This window comes from Grammomys surdaster, unplaced genomic scaffold (genome assembly GCF_004785775.1).
Source record: "Grammomys surdaster isolate TR1022 unplaced genomic scaffold, NIH_TR_1.0 170, whole genome shotgun sequence".
Lineage (NCBI taxonomy): Eukaryota > Metazoa > Chordata > Mammalia > Rodentia > Muridae > Grammomys > Grammomys surdaster.
The window spans coordinates 9,610,516-9,630,369 of record NW_021604618.1 but is presented as its reverse complement, the minus strand read 5'-3'; the positions used below and the strand labels follow the sequence as shown (position 1 = coordinate 9,630,369).

The window sequence follows — 19,854 nt, the reverse complement described above, 5'->3', positions numbered from 1 at the left end:
TCCTCCTCCTCCTCCTCCTCCTCCTCCTCCTCCTCCTCCTCCTCCTCTTTTGTTTTGTTTCCTTGAGACATAGTCTCTCTACATATCTCCAGTTGTCCTGAATGTCCTGGAACTCACTCTGCAGACCAAACTGGTCTCGAACTCACAGAGATAAACCTGTGCTGCCTCCTGAGTGCTGGGATTAAAGGCATAAGCTACCACATTCACCATTATAAAGTCTGTTTTTTCTTATCCTGACACTTCTGCACTGGATCTCCTGAAGGCTGCCACTAGTCTGCCAGCTTACTCAGGAATCTTTGGAATAGTTTCTACTGCTACACTTTGACGTTCAAATAATTTCTTCTACAATATCAAATCTTTAGTTTTGTATAGAATATTTTTCATCTCATATGTTTCAGTTTTGATCATTATATTTTCAACTTGCATATTTTTTTTATTTCCTTGTCTCTTCTGAATCTACTGAATACAACAATAGCCATTTAAATGTTTTCTCTCCCCATTCTAACATCTGAGTCAGTTTTTATTAGTAATCGCCCACTACTATTGTGTTATGCATGGTTCTGTCCTTTTAAAAAACTATTACTAATTTTTGTTGTTTTTAATCTTGTATTTTGAGACAGGTTCCACCATATAGCCCAAGCTGGCTTCTAACTCCTGCTCCTCTTGCCTCAGCCTTTCAAGTGCTGGGATTACAAGCATTCACCACCAGTCCTGGCTCCCTGCTATGTTTTTGATTGAATGTTAGAAACTATGAATTTTGCAGTCATTATCAACCTGTGGGTCTCAAACCCTTTGTGTGGGGTGTCAACTCTTTCACAGGGGTCTCCTAAGACCATTGGAAAACATGATGTTTATATTATAATTCATAACAGTAACAACATTACAGTTATGAAATAGCAACAAAAATCATTTTATGACGGGGGGTCACCACAACATGAGGAACTGTATTAAAGGGTCACAGCATTAAGGAAGGTTGAGAACCACTAGGGTCGTGTTATTGTGTCAGCCCCTCCCCCACACACACACACCTTGTGGATTCTCGATTTTATTCCTATAAGTTTTCCTGAACATTTTCTCATGGAGGAAGTCAGGTTACAGTTGTGTCTTTAGCATTTTGCTTTTATATTTTGTTAGTCATTCTGGGAAGCAATGGCGAGTCTAGGGCTGAGGTTCTCTGCCCAGTACCCAATTAATCACATGTTTTTCCAGCCTGACTAGTTGGAACAGGCATTTGGCCTGGTACTCCTTGTTTCTCTGAATTTTGCAGATAGTTCATTCTTCAGCCTTGAGTACAGGCATTGATCAGTGCCTTTCAGTACTCAAGGGGGATTCTCTGTAGGTTGTAGGGTTCTCCTTTGTAGCTTTCTCCTTGCTAGTATGCTTGCCTAAGCAGGATAGCTGACTTAGTCTCTCTGGATATTCACCTCTGTTCTCATTCCTTGTACCACATCTGGAATTTCTGCTCAAAGCAATAAGCTGAGATAATAATAGGACTCTCCTGGATTATTCCCAGTGTCATTCATTGTCTGATGTGTACCATCTTGTGTGTGTGTGTGTGTGTGTGTTTCAAATAGGTAAATGCTCTATCTTGCTTCAAAAGCTGGTTGGCATTAGTACCTGATTATGCACTCACATATAACTGGGGCCCCTCCTATGGGCCAGGTATTGTGCTAGGTAGTGGATGTGCAATAGTGAACCAAAAGAATACAGTCCCTAGCTTCATGGCAAGCTTTCATGTTGACATAAACTTCAATGAGAAGGCAGTAAATGAGATAGTCCCTGGATTTATGCACATGGAAAGGAATCATATAAGATCATTCCTCTTAGGGAATTCAGAGTCAGGAGAAAAAAGAAATGAATCTGTTAGTAGAAGTCAGACCATAAAAAGGTCGTGTGTTCGATGCAAAGGCTCTGGGCATTTTGAGCTACAAATGATTGATTCTGATCTAAGATTTAAGGGAAAACATCACAGGATAAATGGATTTGAGTTTAGTTTTGACAACTTTCTGTGACTTTGAATGGTAGAGAGTCAGGAGGTGGAGCTTTTAAACACATAGCAGTTAATTACAATTCCTGTGGCATCTATAACCATCTGGCTTGTTCTTTCCTGATGAACCCCCTCAGGGTGTGTTTTTTGAAGATTTTGTATATTTTTCCAGCCCCACGGAGTCGATTTTGATTGGTCTAATCAATCATGGACTTTCCGTACCTTTCTGGCCAATGAGATGTGAAAGGAGATCTGCTGGAATGCTTTCTAACACAGCAGTGAAATGTTTCCCCTTTCGACAGAAGGAATACCAGAGAGCTTTAAAACCTGGTTCCCTGATGCCCTTGAGCCATTTGCATGAGCCAGTCTGGAGTTGACTAAACTCAAGACTTTTTGAGCTCTGAGGATGTGGCTCAGTGGGTAAAGCGTGTGCTCAGTAAGTATAAAGACCAGCAAGTGTGAAGCTGGTGTGAAGACCAGCAAGTATGAAGCTGGATCCTATTGAGAAAGGAGAGTTCCTGGAAGCTCATGGGCCAACCTATGCTGCTTCTAACCAGAGACAGGATGTGGAACAAACGTGCCGATACAAACCCACACAAAGACTTTTAAAAAGACTTTTTGAAAAAAGATATAATAATATACATGAAATAATAATGATTCCTTAGTTTTATTAACTTTTAGCCTGAGTTTGGATGGTGCTATTTGCAGCTGATCAGCATATCCTAATCTACCAGTTCACCTATTTGAAACTGCTTTTCCTTTTAAACCCTCAGCTACTTGCCTGCTCTGTTCTGAGATCCTTTGCCTCATTATGGATGGAGGTTAACTTAGGAGGAGAATGTGCTTTATCGGTCTCCCCATAGACGCTCAGGGGAGAAACAAAAAGCAAGTCTTAAAAATGAAAGAATACAATCACTTAGAGGAGAACCCCAGTCAGTCTGTGTCATCAGCTTTCCTGATCATTTGGTTGAAGAGACTTCTTAATTCTCCAGGGAATATTTAAAAAAAAAATGTGGGAAGAGAATGTAGGCAAGCTGTGGGGGAAATTACGAAAAGGCTTCCGGATTCACAGCACTGTGGGTAATTCCCACAGGGAACACACCTACCTCTGAAACACTCTATGGGAAGCCAGCAGTGTCTGGCAGGAAGCCCAACTGTAGCGAGGCTGAAGGTATGCCACCTTCATTCATGACATGCTGGCTCAACACCAGTGAGCCCAAGCTGGCCATGGCAAAAGTCATGAGCAAGCAGTCTGGCAGCAGCCCCCACTCGCTGTCCCATTGCCTTTCTAATCTCTTCTTCCCCATTCCCCTGACTCAATTTGTATCCTGTTTGCTTTGTGAACACGAAGGACATTAAGCCATTTACCTCAAGACATCTGTGTTTGAGAAGTTTATCAGTCAGGATTCTTTCAGGGAATAGAAACAATAAAATAAATAAGCATTGTAAAAGAGGCTCGATTAGATTGGCTTACAGGATAGGAGCTGGCTAGTCCATCAGTGACCAGCTGTATGCCCAAGAGGCTGCGGACCTGATGGCTGCACATCCCTAATCTAGTGCTGAAGGGTTAGAAGATGCCTGTGAGTTCCCGGTCTTCCATCTACCTCGGAAGCCTGAGGAAGCTGCAGTCTGATAATGGTGGCAACATCAGCAGCCTGCCATGGAGGGGAAGGAACATGCTGCTCCCTTCCTGGGCTCTCTTTGCATCTGGGAGCTGCTCACCCCACTCAAAGCTCGATTAACAATCAAGGGAGTACTTCATCCCCACAGTACTGTGTTCTCACACCTCTTTACCAACAGTTGACACTTTTCAAGTTTCAAATATAGCACTTCTTATCCCCATGGAAAAATCAACAGAGGAGGAAAACTAGATCCATCAAACACCGGATCCCCTCCTCCCGACCCGCATCTCCTTGACAACTAGAAAGGGTTGTACAAGGTCACAGAGCATTATTTCCAGCTCTACTGACTTCTGCCAGCTAACATAAGACCTCTTACATAGCCACATACCCCTGCTTGGCTTACCCTACTTATCTTACCCTCGGTTTCTATCAGTCGTTCACTCCAGGAAGCCCTCCCTGATTGGTCTACTATGTTATATATACTCTGTAGAACTGTGGCTGGCTTGCTTTCATTATGCCCTTGTGATGGCTATATATGCTTGGCCCAGGGAATGGCATTATTAGAAAATATGGCACTGTTGGAATAGGTGTGGCCTCGTTGGAGTAGGTGTGTCACTGTGGGTGTGGGCTTTAAGACCCTCATCCTAGCTGCCTGGAAGCAATTCTTACCCAAGTGGCCTACAGATGAAGATGTAGAACTCTCAGCTCCTCCTGCACCATCTGCCTGGATGCTGCCATGCTCCCGCCTTGATGATAATGGACTGAACCTCTGAACCTGTAAGCCAGCTCCAATTAAACGTTGTTCTTATAAGAGTTGCCTTGGTCATGGTGTCTGTTCACAGCAGTAAAATCCTAAGACAGCTCTCAATGCTTATCTGTGTATCAGGCTAATCATCTTAATCTGTTAACTGAAAATTATCGTTATAGAAAGGTACTTGCATCTATGCTATGTCTTGACTTCCTTACTGCAAGGGCAAGAAGCACAACCCACTGACCTTTTCTTGAGAATGTTAGAAAGGTAAAGGAGGTGAACAGTACTACAGCATTTAGGGCTGGGGATAGGAGGAGGCGTCTCTCTTTAACCAGTTTCCTGTGACCCTTTAAAAGATCCATTGACCCTCTAACATTTACATGCATTTTTTTTTTTTTTTTGTGAAAAGAGTAATATGTTCAGACCGGCATCCTCAGTTTGTCAGACACTAGCCACCCGTGCTATTTACATTTAAGCTCAACTATTGACTTTGGACTGGCTCCATGTCAAGTATTCAATGGCCACTACATATAGGACAGTCCATATAGAGAACATTTCCATCACTGCAGAAAGTTATATAATACAGACCATCACTGATTGGTGTCATTTCGGATTTAATACACTGATAGGATTTGAGTCACACAGTGGGTTTGTAAAATGGTTTGCCAACATTCAGAAAAGAAAGCTTTATAATTTGATTTCTGTTTCTTTTGGGAAGCCTTTCTGCCTCTCTCCCATATAGAAGCTAGAAAGAACTTCTCCTTACTCACCCGTCTCCTCCCACAGTCCTCTGGCGTTATCTCATGGATGTTGAGATTGCCTCCTCCCTAACCTACAGGACCACGCCTATCCTGGCCTTCTTCCAGACTCAAGTGCTCCCAACCACACTGCAAATTGTGTTAACCGAGCTTAAATGCACATCTCCGGGGTAGCCTTTGGCTGAGGTTTGGGCTTTCAGCAGGAAGCTGAGTGGGAGCGCTGCTTTCCTAAACGCGAAAAAGAAGAGCTATCACCCAAAACATCTGTTGCATTTTCACAAAGTACTTCTTTCCGGTCTTGCAGAGGGCCCTCCAGTCCGCAGCCCCCATCATCTGAGCCCGCCCCTCGCAACGAGATCGCGGGGAGGGGCCGAGGCGAAACTCGAGCCCGGCGCCCACCACCCTGGCTGGCGACGTGGCTCCGAGGCCCCGGCCTCCCCCGGCGGCGCCGTGGCCAATGGGCGTGTGAGTGGGGCGGCCCGAGCCTCCCCGAGCCAGCCGGGCGCGCCCCTCGCTGGGGAGGGGACAGCGGCTGTGGCGCTGTGAGCCCCCACTGTCCCGCTGCCTCCTTTTGCTTGCGACCATGGCGCGCGGTGGCCGCCTGGGACTCGCTCTGGGGCTGCTGCTGGCGCTGGTGCTGGCGCTGCGGGCCAAGCCCACGGTGCGCAAGGAGCGCGTGGTTCGGCCCGACTCAGAGCTGGGCGAGCGGCCGCCCGAGGACAACCAGAGCTTCCAGTACGATCATGAGGCCTTCCTGGGCAAGGAGGACTCCAAGACCTTCGATCAGCTAAGCCCGGACGAGAGCAAGGAGAGGCTGGGGTGAGGCTGCGGCCCGGGCCGCGCGGGGGACCACGCAGGGGCCCACGGCCACCTCAGAGGGAGCCACGCGGGATCACTAGCGCAAAGCGAAAGCGAAATCGCGCTAGTTGGTCACAAGGCTGAGGCCCGAGCTAGGCTCAGAGCCACAAAGTTGCCAGCGGGCGCTCAGACCCCGCGTGGAGGTCGCCACCACGCCCGGCTGGGATAGCTTCCCACGGGGAAGCGAGAACGTGGCAGCAGCCTCGGGAGTAGAGAGCGAGAGGGCCCGCCCCCTCATCTAGGTTTCATCAGAAGAGACTGGAGTGAGCCAGAGTTTGTTGGCTGTGGCCTTTCAGTACCCGGGTTTTTTCTCACAGTCGAGAGAGGTACTTGAGACTTGCTTAAAAACATCTCAAGATCAAACAAATGTGTAAGAGGCTTGTTCTTGGCCTGTGTCTAGGTCAGGGTGGATGTTCTTGTCATCTGACCAATCATCCCAGAAATCTTATGTAGAGACATAGAAATCAGGGTTTTAAAGGGGCTAATGGGGGGAAGGGGAAGAGGTGCAGAGTTGGAGACTGATTCTATGGGCTCAGCTTCCAGCATTATGGGTGAGGCACTCAGCTTTTTGGCAACAGATTGTTGGGGGCAAAAAGACCTGCAAAATGGCTATGGTGGTGCTTCGTGAGTTTAGCTTGGAATCAGGAAACAAACCTGGGCAATATCTCAGTAACCTGGAGCCCAGGAGACGCTTTGCCATTGTGCAGTTATCCGAAAACCTTCCAGAGAGACTAGTAGCTGGTGAGGACCAGGTGAAGGCAGGGCTGGGGAGGAACACAGCAATCCTACCTGTGGGCCACTAGAGCCTCCAGAACTTGTTCCTGGGGGAGGAGGATCTTCGTGTTCTGCTACAGTTGAGAAGAACACAGCCATCTCTGTACTACAGAAAGACCAGAGCATTCAGTAGGACAGGATAAATGATACCTATTGTGTAGGTGAACGTCTGCCTGTTGTGATAAAAAAGACCTTTGGACTTCAAAGTCACCTCCAAACTATATCTCTTATTTGGCAGAGAAGTACTTTCTCTTCTTTTTTGGAACTTTAACAATAAGGGCCATTGATAAATTCATGCCATTGTACTGCTTTGAGGCCTGGAGACTGATTTATTCTGGGGCCCTGATTGCAGCCATTCTGCATTGTCCTGGAAAGGAGGAGGGGAAGGGAGCTGGGAACAGGAAACACTTCAGTTTAGATCCTCAGGCTTCTTTTAATTCCTACATCAGGGTAATTAGCATAAGTGCCAGATAGAAGGGGTGTTGGAGTTATCTGGGTCTAATCCTTGTATGAAGACCTTGATTGTGTTCATTTATTCATGTAGCAAGCATTGCAGTGGCTACTGTGTTTGGACCATGTTTGACGTCTGGCAGGTACAAAGATGAACCCTCATGTTCTAGGTCTCGGGGTGCTGGCCATCCCATGTGGAGGAGGACAGGCCAACACTTTCAGGATTGCTATGATGGTGACATCATCCATGTGTTTAGCAGGAGTCCCCAGGGCTTCAGGTTGGAGGAAGCTGCCTGGTTTTGTAGATGGTACTTCATTGGAGCTTATGGGATGGTTCAGAGGTTGCTGGGTATATGATAACAGAAAGGTGTTTCTGAAGTGGGGGACCTGCCTGCTTGTTTATCACAGTTTTAACTCTTTTGTGGGCAGGAGGGGCATTGGGCTCCTCCAGAGGCAGAGAAGAAGGAATGGGAGGTAGAAGAGGAGGGAAAGTAAAGATCAGAGGGAAGGGCCTCAAGCAGGTAGAGATGTTATCAGTCAGTGTCTGTGTGTGTGTGGTGGACAGGACGTCCTGATCCCCAACCCTGTTGGGAAAGCCCGCCTGGCCGTAGAGTGCAGAGTGTAACTGTGGCAGATATGGAGTCCTGGGCAGTGGGTAGGTGGGGGTTGGTGTGTCTGGGTATAAGGACGAGAAAGATGTAGATTATGGTAGCACTTGTCTTTGACCCTATGATGAGGAAGGAACCGAAGATAACATCTGAGTCCCTGGCCTGAGCCCCTTCCTGCCTAAGGTCACCTGAGTCAGGATTGGGCTGGGACTTTCGGAAATGACAGACCTAGACTGGCACTAAGGGCAGAGTTGCCTCTCTGTCCTCTTTTCAACAGCCCCCTTCAGGTCTAGGTGCTGAGGGAGTAACATGGCTAGATCCAGGCAACTCCATGTCTCTCACTTGACCATCTATTGAAAACACATGTCATCATTAAGACTTCTAGACACACTGAAGGATTACAGTCTCAGTGACCTCATAAAATCTCGGAAAAAGGTAAAGTTTGGAGTGGTTTCACCTGTCCACTGAGTGTCTGGTTTTTCTTGTCCCCTTGATAGCAGTTGGCAGGGGAATGTCATTTGCCTTAGGCACCTCCTGGAGACTTTCTTCATTTCTTTTACTTGCTGAGAGTTGGAACTTCCACCCTTGTTGTGAGGAAAGGCACCTCCCCCTCTTCAGTCTTCACAGGTCTTGTCACCTGGGCGTTTCCGCTCACCCTGAGGAAACAGGCTCAGAGACTCACTTTCGGGAGGTCACACAATTAACCAGAGAAGCAGGAAGATCTGGGTGTCCTGATTAACACTTTCAGAGTCTATCTACATCCCATTTCCTTTCTTAGGATCTTACTCTTGTGACTTTGCAGAGAGGTCAAGACCACTCCTATAATTCCAGTAAACAGTTTTAGAGCCCCTGATTTGTATTGGGTGGAGCTAGGCCCTGGATGTTGATAGGTGTAAATTCAGTGCTATTCTTTTTTCAAAAGAGAGCTCCTTGATTTCACGCCATTGAGCTTTTGTTGGCCTGAGTATCTGCTTCTCCTTGGTGTTGGTTGTCCTCTAGATTGGAGCAGCACCTGCTTGCACGGTGTTGCATGAATTCTGCTGTGTCCAGCTGAGTTGTCCCCAGAGAAGCCTGAAGATGCATGATATTTAGTCTTTCAGTCCCAGATCTGTTAAAATTATGCTTGAAGGGACACTTTAAAGTTGTTAATAATGTCCACAACTTTCAGAGAAAGGAACTGGGCTCAGGTAGGAGATGTTGACTGGTCCTCTCCCCCACCCCCGCCCCCCATTCTTTACCTTTCCCACTAAAAGTTAAGTTACAGGTCAAACTGTATTTATAAAGAACTAAGGAATTCAGTTCCCATCTTTAATAAGTGTTAACTATTAATCAAACTACTACTGACAAAATTTATCACTGAGGTTGATAGAATTCTAGCCCCAAAGAAAGACACTGAGTCCTCATTGGCCTGTATGACATCATCCCAGGTGTGTGGGACTTCTCTTAAATATTACGCTAACAATAGCTTGTGGGTCTGTGGAAGTCTGTCACAGAGATGGCCCTCCTAGCTAGGAGCTGTTTGACGTAGAGATGGATAGATAGTAAGTTTCCAACCTGAATTTTACCCTGAAGTAGTGTGTAGGATGCCTCGGTAGAGTCTAGTTTGAAATCCCTGGAACATAGGTCAAGGTAGAATTGGGCACAGTGGGCAGAGTTGCTAAGTTTCTTCGGCTGCCAGAGGGCCAGTTTCTAATGGAGGTTGCTTTGTCCAACAGGATTGGTCTCCTGCTTAAGTTTCAAATCCTTGAGTACAAGATAGTAGAATTTAAAAACAAACAGCCCTCTTATCTGTTGATTAACATAGAATTTCCTGTTGTTGAGTTGTTCCCAAAGCTAAAGAGTATATGTGCTCAGCACAGTTATACCTAATAGATCTTCTGGGTCAGTTCTCATCAGGCGGTCATGACAGTCTCCAAAGTCCTGAGCTGAGCAGACTTCTGAGTTCATATCTGGGTTTCAGGATGTAGAGGGATGGTCCGTTAGTGATGTCTGCCACTGGCCATGGTTTCTGGGAGGAGAAAGCATATCATCTTTGGAAGGAAGATTGGCTGAATCTATCTTAGAATTTTATAACATTTAAGACTGCAAATTGCTTGACATGTTGCTGGGCCAAGACCATACAAGTCTTGATTGTGGCCTTGAGGGGTTTATTGTTTCATTTTATTACTTTTTTTTTTAACTACAGGAAAATTGTTGATCGAATTGACAGTGACGGAGACGGCCATGTTACTACTGAGGAGCTCAAAGTTTGGATCAAACGGGTACAGAAAAGATACATCTATGACAATGTGGCTAAAGTCTGGAAGGATTATGATAGGGACAAAGATGAAAAGATCTCCTGGGAAGAATACAAGCAGGCTACCTATGGCTACTACTTGGGTAAGACACCACAGTGGAGATTGCCCAGTGGGGAACAAGATCACAGGAGACTCATCATGGCTACCTGATTTACCCAGATGTCACAACCTTCCGAGTAAAACCTGTTGTGTAACATCCTCCTCCACCTACTAAGAATGTACCAAGTTGCTTCCTTTGACTGACATAGGGGAAGGTGTCTTAGGTCATGGCCCTGCTTGAACTTAGCTCTCAGAAGTGCACACAGGGAAGAGAAAGAGAAAATGCTTCTGACAGTTTCTAATTGCTGCTGAAGTTGGGTGGTGAGGATGAAGTACGCCCAAAGCATTGTTGGGAAACAGAATTCTGTGGAGGGCTTCCATGGGGAGGGGGATGGAAACTGGGCCTTGAGGAATCGATTGCAATTTAGAGAGACTGAGAGACTGTGGTGTTGGAGGGGCAGAGGCACAGAAATGCATGCATGGTGGGTGGGGCTTGTAGGTTAGAGGAAGGAGGGAAGAGTCTGCTGCAGACCCTCCAGGTGCCTGGTGGACAGCAGGGAGACAGGCTTTGGGAGAAAGGAAGGTAATCAAAAATTCTGCTGTCTTGAAAGCTAGCAGAAGCATTTAGATACTCTAGAACACAGAGAATCCTCATATATCCTAGATCAAAAAAGGATAGATGGATGTAGACTTCTGTAAATAAAGGTTTGCACTTGTGTGGTCTAAAGCCTGTGCTCTTCAGCGCTTGCTGTAAAGCCCTGTTGGGCACAAAGGTGAATTATGGGACTTGGAGGGAGAAAGGATGTGGGGTCATTTTGAATAGAAATGTTTTAAAGAAGTCAGTGGGTGACTCAAGATTGTCTGTGTGTGTGATCTGGAGCAGGGCCCTCCCCTCCCTTAACGAAGGCTGTGTGTGACCTGCAGGAAACCCCGCTGAATTCCAAGATAGCGCCGATCATCACACCTTTAAAAAGATGCTGCCACGAGATGAGAGGAGGTTTAAGGCTTCAGACCTTGACGGCGACCTGACAGCTACTCGGGAGGAGTTCACTGCCTTTCTGCACCCAGAGGAGTTTGAACATATGAAGGAGATTGTAGTTCTGGTGAGAACATTGAAAGTCCAGACTGAGAAAAGACCAGGGAGAAAACTGTCCCCACACCTTGTCCTTTTTCCAAAAAGAGACTCTTTCAGCCTACTGGGAATCGGGGAAGGACTGAAGTTGAATATGTTAAATCTCTGTCCAGGAAGTAGTCAGGACAAGCTAGCTGTTGTAACAAACACTCCAGCAGAAAACCACCTAACACAAAGCAAGGTTGTTCCTTACTTGCACAGTGTCCATTAAAGATGGTCCCAGGCAGCTCCTCTGGGCAGCTCTCCTCTAAACACTGGAAGGTAACCTCTGCCCTCTGCTCTGCCGTCTTAGAGTATCAGGTGGCAGATAAAGGACAGAGGCAGAATGAAGAGATGTGATAGTCTGCCTTCACTATTCAGCCCAGAAAAAAAGGATATATGTACCTGCTTATGTTCTGGCCCGTCTTAGTTATGCAGAGGCTGAGAGACACCATTTAGATACACACTCAGAAAGAACGGATGGGTTAGTGAGCAGCTAGCAGGACTCTGCCCTGTTGTTGTTGTTGCTGCTGCTGCTGCAGTCTGTCTGTCCTTTCCTTCCTTCCTTCTTTCCTTCCTTCTTTCTGTTTTCAGCTTAGAAGGAATAGGAAACCTCATGGAAGTGTACGGTGAGATTGCAGCTGGAAAGCCTGCTACTTCAGCAGTATTTTCTTGGGAGCATATGGCCCAGATGACAGGCTTATAAATGGTCAATGCTTTAAGGGCTCTGGGTGTCACTGCTTTCCATAGTGTCCCATTGAGCCCCATGTGTCCTCATTTTTCATGACATTTAAATAAATGCCATCACCTATTTCCTGGACAGAGTCAGTTCCAACTGCTGGGAAGCTGTTATTGAAAGATTTTTTTCATAAACAGCTCGGAGTATCTTAGGTCCCCAGTCAGTGACAGTGTCCACTCCTGCCGCATCCTTTGCCTCATGATGTCCATGACCCCAAGGACTGGACAGTGGTCCCAGAATTATTTCTCTTATTCACTCAACATCCATTTAGTGATAACTCATGAACTGTGGGGGGTGGAGCTGCCATAGGGGAATTGTTTGCCTTCAAGCAAGATTAGTTCTCTGGACTCAGACTAGTTTCCTGATTCAGGAAGTTCTTGGGTTGCTGATGTGGGATAGAGGGTGGACTGGACAATACATAGCATGACAACTAAAAGTCAAATATAACTAATTAACGAATACTCTCAGAAGTTAGTTACACCTTTAATGTTTAAATCTCTATAGTTTTATATGTCTCTGACACCACTGAGGGTCCTAGCTCTCCACTATGGAATCTATTTTTACAGTCCCTCTAATCTGGGGCTTCTCGTGCTGGACTCTGACTCCTAGGGTGATATCTGGTGGTGGGTATCAGTTGGTGTGGCAGGGCTTCTTGAGGGCATCAGAGCACTCTGAGTTTACACACTCTTTCTTTTGAGGAGAGGGTTCTGCTCTTGAAATTGTGGAGAGAGGATATGGGAGATACCAACCTATGTCTGTTTTGTAGTGTAAATGGGCTGCCCAGGAACTACTAGAACAAATTACCAAGCATTACAAAGGCCAGACAAAGAAGGCAATAGGAGTCTTAAAGCATATGGCCATCTTGTGTTGTTTCCTCATTGCTTCCTAGGAAACTCTGGAGGACATCGACAAGAACGGGGATGGTTTTGTGGACCAGGATGAGTACATCGGTGAGTGTGGGCTGCAGTGACTGAGTTGTGCACAATGGACAACATTCTTCTCCACCCACTCCCACCCATGATCTGATGGCCTCACTGCTGGGAGCTCCCAACAGAGAGGACCCTCCAGCCCTATTTGTTGCATAGGTTCAACTGGTGCCAAGTGAGTAACTAAACTTCCCTGGGGGTGGGGGAGAAAAAACCAAAGGAGGCCAGCCAGCAGCCCTCCCCATGGGGCCCAGGGGTGCTCTTTGTCATACTCCCTTTAAGTGGGATTGGAGAGTCTGCAGATAAACAGTGAGGCCAAAGTAGATGGAGAGAATGTCTCAGTCAGGGTTTTACTCCTGTGAACAGACACCGTGAACAAGGCCAGTGTCTTATAAGGTCAACATTTAGTTGGGGGTGGCTTACAGGTTCAGAGGTTCAGTCCATTATCATCAATGCAAGAGCATGGCAGCATCCAGGCAGACATGGTGTAGGAAGAGCTGAGAGTTCTACAGCTTGTTTCAAAGGCAAACAGGAGAAGACTGGCTTCCAGGTAGCTAGAATGAGGGTCTTAAAGCCCACGCCCACAATGACACACCTATTCCAACAAGGCCATCCCTCCTAATAGTGTTACCCACTAGGCCAAGGATATCACAGAGGAGAAGATTCAAATTAGATGTAGGATCAGCTAGCTGAGAGCCTGAGAGTGGGTAAGTGAGACTGTTACTGATGAGATTGATCATGTCCCAGAGCTATAGGAAGGGAGGTGAACCTTCTTCACAGTGCACAGTTGCTCCTCATTACAGCTGCTCATCCTCTGGTGGTCTATCTTTTGGCTGGAAGAACCATCTTTGACATTTCCTTACTGAGAAACAAGGAGAACTGCCTGACTAAAACTCAGATCCACAGTAGCTGGTAGTACCCAAGCACAAAGATCTGCAGCCCACAGCAAGGACATTTCCATATGATCTCCACCAACTAACTGCACAGCAATGGCTCAGGGCTCCAACCTCAGGCTGCCACCTTGTAAGAGCCCTCCTTTTCCTGTCTCAAGTTAAAGCAGGGGAGGAAATCACTCCTCGATTGGGTATTGACTTATGGAAAGAGATGGAGAACTTGTGTGTGTGTGTGTGTGTGTGTGTGTGTGTGTGTGTGTGTGTGTGACAGATGCGGTTACTTACCGTAAATATAATACGCAGCCCAGATTTCTCCCTTATCTGGGTTGTATGATTTTTGTCCCCATGCATAAGGGCAAGCACCTCTGGTAATGAACACAGCTTCTGCTAGTTGTGTAAAGTTCTAGAGCTGAACACTTTCCTATCTGTCACAGGTCATAGCCAGGTAGCTCTTTGCCTCAGTAATTAAGGTGACTCTAGCTCTACAATATGGATACTAACAGTGGCCTCCTCAGTGTAAGTGGTAGATCCTTCCTCTTGAGAGGCACAGAAGGGAAGGGGGTGTTCAGATCCTCAAACCTGTCACCGTGACAGCGGTGATTGAATTAGACAGAAAGGCTCCCTGATAAAAACAGACCATGGGCACTTTAGGTTGGCTCGCTCTTGACGCTCCTCCTGAACTCCACATTGAGGTGGTGCGTGGCAAGGACACAATTCTGAATGGCTTTGACTAAAAGAAACATTTCATTTTGTGGACTGTGCAGAAAGGGGAGAAGGGTATTATGTTTGGTAATCAAAATTTCAGCAAGACTGAAATACTGAGAAAGACTTTATGTATGCACTTGTCAGGCAAGGGACCTGATTTCTAGGGTGTTCCCACCTCAGGCAGGCTAAGTGAGTTGCTAGTGTGGCACACCAGAAAGGCTCTGGGATTCAGAGCCCTAGCTTTCCCAGCCACTGATTGACCCTCAGAGAGCCCTGTTATTCTCCTGTGGCCCAGTTTCTCATCTGTAACGGGATAAGCTGCTCCCATTTCTGAGGGTTGAATAAAGCTCAGACCAGCTCATATGATAAGTCATTTCTCAAAAGACTGTATGCAGGGCTGGGCATTGGCTCAGTTAGTAGAGTGCTTGCTGTACAAGTGTAAGGACCCGAGTTCAGATTTCCAGTGCCCACATAAAAAGCCTGGAGTTGGGGAACACACCTGCAATCCCAGCACTCGGGAAGCGGAGACCTCAGGACTCTGGGGCTTGATATCCAGTCCTCAGTCTCGCCAGTCAGTGAACTCCAGGTGCATTCAAAAAAGACCATGTCTTAAAATAGAAGGTGACATCAGTAATGGATGAAGAAACCTGACATAAACCTTTGTTTGACACACCCACACATGAGTATACTTGGGAACATGAACACACAAACACACACAATATGCAGATATCAGCCATGAGATTGTTGTTGTTTGCTTGCTTGGTTTGGTTTGGTTCAGTTTGGTTAGGTTCAGTGATTTCTTTGAGTAACAGCCCTGGTTGTTCTAGAGCTCTCTTTGGAGACCAGATTGTCGTCAAATTCCTAGATCTGTCTGCCTTTGCCTCTAGTGCTAGGATTAAAGGGGTGAGTCCCCATGCCAGTCCCCATGCCAGGCTCCCTTGTGGTTTTTCTTCTCTTTTCCCCTTCTTTCAAGTGTCTACTCAGTATGATGACTGACTTTTCCTTTACATTGAACCTTCATTAAAAAAAAAACAACAAACTTTTTTTTCTACTTTGAAACATTATTGTAGTTTTTTTTTCTCCAAATTGAAACTTTAATACCAAAGGTTTCTTTTCTATGCTGAAATTTTATCACAGAGAACTTTGAGGGTTTTTTCTTTTTTTCTTTTTTCTTTTTTTGGTTGGTTGGTTGGTGGGTTAATTGGTGTTTGTTTTGTTTTTCCTTCTATATTGAAACTTTTTTCTACTTAAGGTTTTGAAACTGTTTCCTTCAGAGAAACCGCTGTGGAGTGTAAGCAGGCAGTAGCAAAACAACAGAAATTAAAGAGTTAATGAAGGCTGGACATGGTGGTGCACACCTTTAATCCTGGTACTTGGCAAGCAGAAGCAAGCAAATCTCTGACAGTTTCAGGTAGCCTGGTCTATTAGTGAGTTCTAGGCCAGCCCAGCAACATAGTGAGACCCTGCCTCAAAATACAGCAAACAGAAAGCAGTGTATGAATGGTCCCTTCTGTTTTTTCCTGACATTTTATAAAATTGAGAGAATGATCTATCTTATAGTAATTGTTAGAGAAGTGAAATATAATTGTCTGAGAAAGCCCTTGGGAGATGAGGCCAGCCATAGCACAGAGGGGAAGCTGGTGTTAGCAGCAAGCCTCCTATGATCCAGAGGAACAGTGGGATGCATCCTCACCCCATTTTTGTTTGTAAAATGGGAGAATAGGAGGGACCACTTTAGATTGTGTAAAGGGATTGAAAAGAAATGTAAATGTGTATCGGACACTTCCTGTGGAGTCAGGGCTGTGGAAAGTAAGTAAGTTTGTTTGTTTGTTTGTTTGTTTGTTTGTTTTTGGCCTTTATGGTGCCAGGTGGAATAGAGGCCCTCCCATAAGTAGACCTCTGGTCTTGAGACATTTACTGATTATTGTCTCCATTTCACAACCTTTGGGCTTACACACTGAACTAAAAGAACCCAAGTCTCACCTGCTGGCTTCTAACCAGGTCCTCCTGTCAGTGGCCACCCCTCAGCTTGGCACCAGTGCGCCTTAGCCCTCTCCATGGGCTGTCACCCTTCCAAAAGCGCAAGGGTCAAGCTTTTTTGGTTTTTCTCTTCCTGGTTGTCTTCTATAACTGAGAACAGCTTTGCTTTCTAGCGGACATGTTTTCCCACGAGGACAGTGGCCCTGAGCCAGACTGGGTTTTGTCTGAACGGGAGCAGTTCAATGATTTCCGAGATCTGAACAAGGATGGGAAGCTGGACAAGGATGAGATTCGCCACTGGATCCTCCCTCAGGACTACGACCATGCGCAGGCTGAGGCTCGGCATCTGGTGTACGAGTCAGACAAAAACAAGGTAGCTTCCATGCTTGGAGCCATTGATCAGCAAGAAGCAGATTGTTCAAGATTGAGTTTGTCAGCCTTGTTAGCGACACCGTCAGCTCTCCTGTTACTCTCTAGTAGAGACTTGTACAGTACACCAGTACCATGACAGCTGCAGGGAGCAAGGCTTCATCTTTCCTGCATAGTCAATCAGAGGCCAAAACTAAAATTACTGAGCACACCTCTAGGACTAAAACATCTTTGATATAGTCAAGTCATAAGTATAAAGAATTTACCCAGTATGACCTGAGGTAAGTTTGTTTCTGCCTTCATCTAGTCATCAAATATTTATAAAACATGTCTGACATAGGGAGTCCATCTCTTTGGAGGTCAGACACCTCAAGCAAGTTCCTGGAGTTCTGTTTGTGTGTTTGAGGGGTGCAGGGACTCAAATGACTCCAGTATTTTTATATCTACTGATAGGAATCCAGGTGAACAGGGCCTGGGAGTGTTTGTAACTCAGTCGCAAAGCACTTGGCTATTGGTTCAGTCCCTAGTACTGTAGTAGTAATAATTGGTTAGAGTCCAAACGAGGAAATAAGTAAGATTAAGAAAAAATCCCTGCCTCATCTGGCTTTGATTGCCCCAAACACTGAGCTTTGTAGACCTACATGTTACATAATGAGGCCATAAGAGGGAAGCGGGGGTCTTTCTGGCCTCTGTTGAGAACACCCACATTGCCTGTAAAGTCTTATCTTCTGAGTTCCCAGGACCTACCTGAGGCACTCCAGCACAGCTTTTACAGACAGCTGGATTTCATTCCAGTTCAGAGTCTTGCACTGTAGTCACAGGAGATGAGAAAGGAACACTTCTGCACATTTAGATGTAGAGTTTGAAACCCCTCCGATGAGTGAAATAAAGTGGACAGAATGCTCACCAGCAAGAGCTCCCACAGACTCCTGACAGCTCTTTTGTTTTCCCTCAGGATGAGATGCTGACCAAGGAGGAGATTCTAGACAACTGGAACATGTTTGTGGGAAGCCAAGCTACCAATTACGGGGAAGATCTTACCAAGAATCATGATGAACTTTGAAAGACACTCATCCTGCTGTCACGGGCTTTCTGCAGATGTTCTGGGTGATTGCTATAGTTGTCAAGTGTATAGCAGTTGTATCCCTAAACAGTGAGATTATACCTCAGATTGGGGTAAAAATTATTTTTCACTCCATATTTACTGGAAAATAACCATCACTATTTATTCCAGTAGTATTTCCCCTGAAGCACATTAAACTCTTGGCAAATTGCAGTTCTCTGAGGGGATACATTGCTACAGCATGGTTTTCTAGACTCCTCTCCCCCACTTAATTAATTAATGGGGAAGAAATCATGAAAGGGTTCTGTAACTCAAGGTGGGTGGGTGGGACACTGTACAGAGTAATCGCTTTGTATTTGAACTATTAAATTTTGGGGTTTTTTTGTTTGCCACTGTTAAATAATGGTGAAGGTAAGGGCTGAAGGAGTCAGTGTTGTATTGTCCTAGGTCAACTAACCTAGGAGCATGGTATTTCAAATTCTTTATACTTGGAGCTGTTACTGTAAGTGGTATATAAACTTTTGTGCGTTTTCCTGTATGGACCTGCTAATGTGCACAATAAACCCACATCTTTGGGTTTTTGTTTTATTTTGTTTTGTTTTTAATACTTAGAAGCAATCAAAAAAAAGATAATGTGAACAAAAAAGGAATTTTAGGGATAGGAAAAAGATGAATGCCAGGTATTTGAAAAACTGTATGACCATGGTCAACACCTTAATATACTTGAGAAATGTTTTTACATGTTAATGAGGTGGGTCTGTTTTTTAAAATAGTGAATAGAACTACAGTCCCTTCCTGGCTGTGAGGCTAGGGATCCAGGGGTAGTGGAAGTTATTATCTGTTGAGTCCTGAGCCTTTGAGCCTGCCTCTAGCACAGCTTATATGCCAAGGAAACAGGGCTAGGTGATATCTAAGCCATTGACCAAACAATTACAGGTGAAATTCCACCCTGAAAAAGGGAGGCGAATGGAATAAAGGATACCTTTGAGGATCTTCCCATGTGTCTTGTGGTGTTTGACTTCATAGAAAGTGTGGTTTCATTGTTCCTCTGGAATTAAACGATCAAAAGAGTCTGTGGTCTAGATCGGAATGGACTCAGTAATTACTAGCAAATTCAGAATATATCAGTAGTTGCTGATTTCATCCCTCTGGACTTCGAGTCCCTCTCTGCAGTTAGGGAACCCAACACCATTTTCACAGTAGAATGTCTCCTGACATTTAACTGGAAAATCCAGATCTTAGCATTGCCCGTGGGGTCTGCCTAACAGGATCAGGCCCTGTTTGCCTTCTAAGAATTACCTCTTTACTTTTATTTTACCTTTTCCCACCCTTTTACCTCCTCTTTCACCCTCACTGACTTTGTTGCTAAGAAGAACTCCCTGGATGAGATATAAATAAAGTCCTAATAAGAAGCAGAAGTACAGAGTCAATGTAGTTCACGCTGGCTTCCTGGGCTGTGTACAGGGTGACAGGTACCCACAAGAACATGGTTGAACATCTCAAAACAGCCATGCAGCAACATCTTTATCCAGTGTGAACTGACTGCAGCGTCCTCACATCCAAAGACCAAACCCCCAAGGCCACACACTGTACTGCCTGGTTTTGTGTGTCAATTTGCCACAAGCTGGAGTTAGCAGAGAGGAAGGAACCCCAGTTCAGGAAATGCCTCCATGAGATCTAGTTGTAAGGCATTTTCTCAGTGATCAATGGGAGAAGGCCCAGCCCATTGTGGGGGTGCCTACCTTGGGTTGGTATTCCTGGGTTCTATAAGTACAGAGGAGCAAGCCAGTAAGCAGCACCCCTCTATGGTTTCTGCTTCAGCTCCTGTTTCTAGGGATCCTACTGTGTTTGAATTCCTGTCCTGACTTGCTTCAATAATGAACAGCAATATGGAAGTGTAGGCTAAATAAGCCCTTTCTCCCCA

General features: G+C 45.6%; 1 protein-coding gene across 1 annotated transcript; it reads left to right on the top strand.

Annotated features, from left to right (window-relative positions):
- The first annotated feature begins 5,246 nt into the window (after positions 1-5,246).
- On the top strand, positions 5,247-18,929 carry Rcn1 (reticulocalbin 1). Its single transcript, XM_028767098.1, has 6 exons — positions 5,247-5,937; positions 9,994-10,187; positions 11,069-11,247; positions 12,884-12,944; positions 16,672-16,871; positions 17,823-18,929. Exons 1-6 carry the CDS (start codon positions 5,702-5,704, stop codon positions 17,928-17,930), a joined length of 978 nt encoding a protein of 325 aa, XP_028622931.1. The 5' UTR covers positions 5,247-5,701; the 3' UTR covers positions 17,931-18,929.
- The last annotated feature ends 925 nt before the right edge of the window (positions 18,930-19,854 follow it).